Source organism: Olea europaea, chromosome 10 (genome assembly GCF_002742605.1).
Source record: "Olea europaea var. sylvestris chromosome 10, O_europaea_v1, whole genome shotgun sequence".
Lineage (NCBI taxonomy): Eukaryota > Viridiplantae > Streptophyta > Magnoliopsida > Lamiales > Oleaceae > Olea > Olea europaea.
Genome location: NC_036246.1, coordinates 28,075,010 through 28,081,853, shown reverse-complemented (window position 1 = coordinate 28,081,853; position 6,844 = coordinate 28,075,010). Strand labels below are relative to the sequence as shown.

Sequence of the window (6,844 nt, the reverse complement as noted above, 5' to 3'; positions counted from 1 at the left end):
GGTTCTTGCATTGGTTGTTCAGTACAACTGGGAACTGGAACAACTAGATGTCAAGACTGCTTTCCTACATGGGGAATTGGAAGAGGATATTTACATGAGTCAGCCTCAAGGTTTTGAGGTGAAAGGTAAAACTAACTGTGTGTGCAAATTAGAAAGATCTCTGTATGGGCTTAAACAAAGCCCTAGACAGTGGTACATAAGGTTCGATACCTATGTTCTGAAGATAGGTTTTAAAAGGAGTGAATATGATGCATGCCTGTACTATAATGATAGTAAGGAGGGCTGTGAGGTCTACTTGTTGCTGTATGTAGATGACATGCTTCTAGCAAGTTCAAGTAAGACTGAAATCACTAAGATGAAGAACCTTTTTAAAATCAGAATTTGATATGAAAGATTTGGGGAGTGCTAAGAAGATTTTGGGGATGATCATAAAGAGAGATAGGGCTGAAAATAGACTAGTCATTTCCCAAGAAGCCTATCTAAACAAAGTCATAACCAAATTTGGTATGAATGGATCAAAATCTGTGAACGTTCCCTTAGCAGCTCATATGAATCTTTCTGGTGCACAATCTCCTAAGACTGAGGAGGAATTTAGAGAAATGAGGAACATACCCTACGCTAATGCTATAGGTTCCGTCATGTTCTCTATGATAACAACCAGGCCTGACTTAGCCTATGCTACAAGTTTTTTGAGCAGATTTATGTCAAACCCAGGAAAGCCTCCTTGGGCAGGTTTGAAATGGTTGTTAAGGTACATTGTTGGTATATTAAATCTGGGTCTAGTGTATGAAAAGAGATCTAAAAAACTTACTCTAAAGGGGTATGTAGACTCTGATTTTGCTGGTGACAAGGATAGCAGAAAGTCTACCACAGCGTACTTTTTTACACTAGGTGACAATTGTATAACATGGAAGTCACAGCTGCAGCCTTTAGTTACTTTGTCAAGTACTGAGGCAGAATATGTTGCCATAACTGAGGCGGCTAAAGAATGTACTTGGTTAAAAGGAATTTTAAAAGAATTGAACTTCATGCATGATACACCTGTTATGTTTACTGATAGTCAAAGTGCTTTATTGCTTTGTAAAAATCTTGTTTACCATGAAAGAACTAAACATATTGAGGTAAAGTATCATTTTATACGTGAGAAACTGTCTCAAGGTGAAGTTAATCTTGTTAAAATTCACACTGATAGGAATCTCTCTGATATGGGAACAAAAATTCTACCTGCAAGTAAATTTAGATTGTGCTTATCTTTATTACACATTGACACTGGTTAATTTTCTTGCAGGTGGTGGGCGATGATGATGAACAGTTCTTCCATGTGCAAATTCGCAACCAAGAGAGAGTGTTAGGAGAACCAAGGTGAAGAATGTGAGGATATGGTTCACCTAACCCACCCAATGCTGTGACTTGATAGGATTGAGGTTGACACAATAAGGTCTTCCCACGTTTTGGCAGAGGCATGGTCTCTTCCTTCCTTCCCCTTCATATGTACTCTCTACCATTTTCAAAAGGTGAAGCAGCTCTCGGTTTCTTTTTCTCCCGGCAGTAGAGAGGAGCTCTCGGTTTTTCATAGCAAAGGGTGGTGGTTCTTCATTGGTTTTTCCCCTCTCTCTTTGGAAGGCAATTCGCATAGCATGGGGCTATTCCTGAGCCTGGAAAACTGCCATAAGAGGTGAAGAAGCAGCTGCAAGGAAGAAGAAGAAGCTGGACAGATTTCGGCCAAAAAGGGGTTGTATTCTTCCGGTTTTATTTTCTTGTATTTGCCTTGAATCTTGGTTGTTGATTGTTGTTTTGGTTGATTGAACTCCTAGGATCCCCAACACATAAGTTGATAAGTTTGGTGACACGGATCTTAGAATCTTCTGAAAGAACTCCCATATAGAGGAAACATGCTTTCAAGTGATGAGGCGGCTATAACTCAAAGCTAATATCTCCTTGAATTTCTCCTCATTTTTTGTTACTATGGAACTTACATTTTCTGCAACATTCTCCCAATATTTTACCTTCTTGACCTTGGAGAGGAGACCTGCAATTATGACAATTGCTAGGGGAAGGCCTTGACAATTTTGCGCAATCTTATGCCCAGCTTTCTCCAATTCGGAAGGGCAATATTCTCTATCAAAAACCTTCTCTTGAAGTAGATTCCAGCTTTCATTTTCATTTAAAAAGGGTAATTGATGAAGGGAGCTACAATTTTCGTGATATACAGCCACATGTAACAGCCTAGTAGTCAACATGATTCGACTGCCATTATTATCATCAGGAAACAATCTTTTAGCACAATCCCAGACCCGACTTTCCCAGACATCGTCCATTAAAATGAGATACCTCAATCCCTTTAAGGTTTTTGCATAAGAGGTCTTCTAATTCTTCAGTGCTTTTTCGACTAATTTTATCAGTGGACACCATCATAGAATTTAGAATGTCTTTCACGTGATACTGTGCAGACACTGTAGCCCAAGAACGAGTGTCAAAGTGGTATGCAATAAGGGGATCATCATAGACATTCGTAGTAAGAGTTGTCTTTCCAATGCCGCCCATCCCAACAATTGAGACAACTTTCAGTTTAGACGATGATCCTGTGAGGTTATCCTTTATTTGCCTCAAGTCATTTTCGAATCCGATCAAAGTTCTCTTGCCACTGCAAGCAGCTCTTAAATAATCATCAGGCACAGAATTCTGTTGTCGAAAATTCGACTAAAGCAATTAAAAGAAGAAATAAAATAAGCAGAAAAATAGACAGTAAATGAAGCGAGGTATGCCAATAAAGTAAGCAAATCTCCTTAAGACAGATTTCGCCCCCCAATGAAGTGCAAACGGGATTATGGACGTCTGTCTCCCAAGATACAATGCTCCTTCCAAAGTCGATACTGCACAATACCAACCTTGTCGGTCGAACCAATGAATGATCGTACTTGAACGGAATAACGACGGAAGTATAAGAGATTTTTTTTTACGAGCAGAATATGGAGATAGAAGAATTTAGAAATCAATTGAAATCAAGTGCCAAGTGCGCCTCTAAAGCGCCCAATGCGTACTTTGCGACGTGCGCGTGCCGGGACCGGGATCGAGACCGGGTCCGGGGAACGGTGATAGTGGTTCGAAGCACCACTCTAGTGCTGACTAGCCTTTGGCTAGCTAAAGTTAGCCAAGTGGTAGGTAACATATTAAATTATATATTATTTACACAACCCACTATATAAACAAGATTATTTTCTTATAAACTTTCGATGTGGGACTCCTTTCCATATAGAAACCACTTAAAATGGGCTTATCAACATATGGGCCTATATTGGAGACTTTTCCAATTCACTCAAATTAATTGCAATGGCCCATATTATTAAATATTACATTTAATATTTTAAACCCAAAACAAACTCAAATCAAATTCAATTAATTCCAACAAATTCTTCAGTAGCAGATCGTTTGGGCCGGATTTCATCTTCATCACCTTTTTCGTAATCGCATCAATTTCTTCTAGTAATTTCTCCAATTGATATTCCCGCCCTAAATTTTGATTCCTGTGATCTACTATCAGATTTTGGACTGCCAAATTCAATCGCCTGATGAAGCTCTGATCTCCATCCTGGATCAAGATGTTCTCCCTGACAGCCAGTATCAGTTATTTTACAGCTGAAATCGATCGCCTGAAAAAGCTCTGATCTCCGTCCAGGATCAACACGTTCTCCATTTGCAGAGAGTGACACCTTCATTTGCAGTATTCTACATTCCATATAATTTTTTTGCTTGCATATTACACCCTTCGCTTATTGCACTTACCGTATTAGTCCAAATAAATTCTGAAGTCTCCATTTGAGCCCGTAAAGAGAGTCCAAAACATTATTTGGTTCATTCTTTTCTAATTTTGAAGTGCTATTCTTGCGAGAAGTAATCTATATATCTTAGGAGATCTATGGAGGCAAAATGTCATCATTAATAAAGGATAATTTTGTCTTAAATAGAAAGAGTTCAATTCTTATTTTGATCGAGTTTTATTTTGTAAGTCATTACACAACTAATTTTTCCACACATTAAAATATTGAAAAACCCATCTACTTTTCCCTCCGTCGATGATCTATCTCCCTCTCTTATTGACTTTGGCGGAGATCATTGCTTAATAAACTTAAATATTGCTAAGAACTAATGTATTAATATTAACAAAAATATTTATACTTGTAAGATGTTAGTTTGAATATCACTTCCCAATTTATAGACAAATCTATTGGGGAAAGTTAATTGTAAATGAAAAAATTGTAACTTCATTTATGAGAAAGAAAAGGACTAAATAAAATTTGGATCAAATTAAAATTTTTATGGTTATCTTCTAATTTAGTCCCTTTTATAGAAATTATAATCTGAATTTTTATCAAAATCAAAGTTAATAATTAATATTAACTACATATTCCATGAAACCTACTTTTCCACATATTTTATTAACTTTTATCAAAATATGATTTTAATATCCATGAAATAGGGGCTTAAGAAGCTTTTGGAAAATATTTATGCCATTTGAGTTACTTTGGAAAATATTTATGCCATTTGAGTTACTTTCCTCCTAAGAGTCGTATCCCCTCTTTGATTGTTGTATTCTTTCATACTCGTTCAACTCCATTATAATGGTCAAATTTTCATTATATTTCTCTAGACGAATGGCCATATCAAAAGGCTATAAATTATTTTTGATACAAGAAATTATTATCTTACTTCCTCTAATTTTACAAGTAAATGCCTCATTTTGTGTAAAATCATTCTTCGATGTTCGTGTCAAACTTTGGCGATAAAGGCAAAAGTACAATTTTCTAGTTTCTATGCAATTGAGGAGCTGCTTCCATAAGAAACAAAATCCTTTCTATTATGGAAGAGGATTGCTCCTAACCTTGAGCATTTAAAGAGATATAATGAATTCAATCAATTTCGGGTGCGTTTGATACGTTCAAATTCTCCATGAAAAATGGAAAACCAATTCCAATTCCATGTTTTTGCTTGTTTGATGGCTCTATTTTTCCATTGAATTCATTTTCTAGCTTTTCATGTCCTCTAAGATTTTGCTTGCTTTTCAAGAATTTCAATTCTCACCAAAACAGTGAGAATTGGAATTCTCGGTTACCGTAGCACTTTATTATTATTATTTAATTTATTTATTTATTATTTTTTTTTAGCAATTGAAGCAAATTCTAAGAATTACTGTAAAAAGATATTTCCCTTTAACTAACAATTTTCATGTAAAATAAAGTCAAACGAATACCAAAAAATAGATAATTTTCTTGAATTTTTTTTTTGTTGGCAATGGAAACAAATTTCGTCCCAAATACCAGTAAATTATATTTCTTTAATCAACAAGTTTCATGTAAAACAAAATCAAAAGAATACCAAAAAAACTTTTTTTTTTCAATATTTTTCATGTGAAAAATTATACCTATCAAACATAATAATTTACAATTCCCAAGAAACAATTTCTTTCCCTGGAATTCGATTTCTTTCAATTTAAATTCCATCTTTGCAATCAAACGGACCTTTAATATGTTCAGCAATTCAGTTGTTTGCTTGATGGTTTGAGTTCATACGTTGCAGTAAACTTAGCTATTGTTTGTCATCCTTTAAAAATTTAAATTGTTTGTTATAGAATCATTCTTCACCAGACATTCAAACAATAAAATATTTTACATACAAATCAATAAAGTTATTTTACTTTTTAACCACACATTTTCCAAAATAATACATTCAATAACTCATCATTCTAAAATAAATTCTATCAAACACACTCTTAATTTCTAGTATGGCAGAAAGGGAGATGATTCTAGAAATAAGAAAAAACCTTAGACAGGGAAAGAGAGACTGATTCAGCAAACCCGTAAATCTCTAGATTTTTTCAGTCGGTGAAGATATTCAATCGCATCTATTTGATTGAATTTTAACAAAACAATGATTAATTAAGGAAAATACAGGAGAGAACAACACCTGATAGTCCCATTAAAAGAACCTTATATCTTTTGTTTTGAGTCAGCACCTCTCTAGCAACTTATTTTCAAGACAAAGGAAAGGCAAATCAGGAATCTTTACAATCTTAAAAGTGAAACAATGTTGTATCAAATTGTATAATTTATCTGCATTTGAAGCAATATTCAGTGGCAACAGCAAGAAGTGGTTTTTTCCTACGAACTGTAACGCCAGGATATTCAGTCATGTCCAAATCCTCTCCTTTTTCTCCATTGGGCAATTTCCAGTCAAATTTTTGGACAAGATTTGCCAGTGTAAATTCAATAGTTGCCATTGCGAAACTGATTCCAGGGCACCCTCTTCTGCCTGCACCGAATGGAATCAGTTGGAAATCTGTTCCTCTGAAGTCTATAGAGGAATTCAAGAATCTCTCAGGCTGAAACTTTTCGGGTTCCTCCCATGATTCAGGGTCTCTACTGATTGCCCAACTGTTGATTAAGATCATTGTCCCAGCTGCTATATTGTATCCCATAATTTGAACGTCTTGGCTTGCTATTCGTGCCAAAAATGGGACCGGAGAATGATAGCGAAGACTCTCCTTGATTACAGCTTTTAGAAAATGCATTTTCTCCAGGTCATTATCATTTATGTTCGGTTTGCCATTGAGAATACTCCTCACCTCGTTTTGCAGCTCTGTCATTATTTTAGGATGTCTTAAGAGCTCTGTCATTGTCCATTCTAGAACAGCTGATGTGGTGTCAGTTCCACCAACAAATACATCCTGTTACAGTTAGATAAAAATATTGAGAAAACTTAGAGCTACATACAAATTTTTCAATATAATTGAGAAAAAAGAATACCTCTCTTGCTTGTATAAAACGTGATCCTACAAATAATATTAGGA

At 35.4% G+C, this 6,844-nt stretch overlaps 1 protein-coding gene across 1 annotated transcript; it reads right to left on the bottom strand.

The window, feature by feature from the left end:
• Positions 1-5,824: 5,824 nt before the first annotated feature.
• Positions 5,825-6,830, bottom strand: LOC111402707 (cytochrome P450 71A8-like). The gene has a single exon (XM_023031056.1). The coding sequence runs from the start codon at positions 6,668-6,670 to the stop codon at positions 6,104-6,106; it is 567 nt and encodes a 188-aa protein (XP_022886824.1). The 5' UTR covers positions 6,671-6,830; the 3' UTR covers positions 5,825-6,103.
• Between the last annotated feature and the right edge of the window lie 14 nt (positions 6,831-6,844).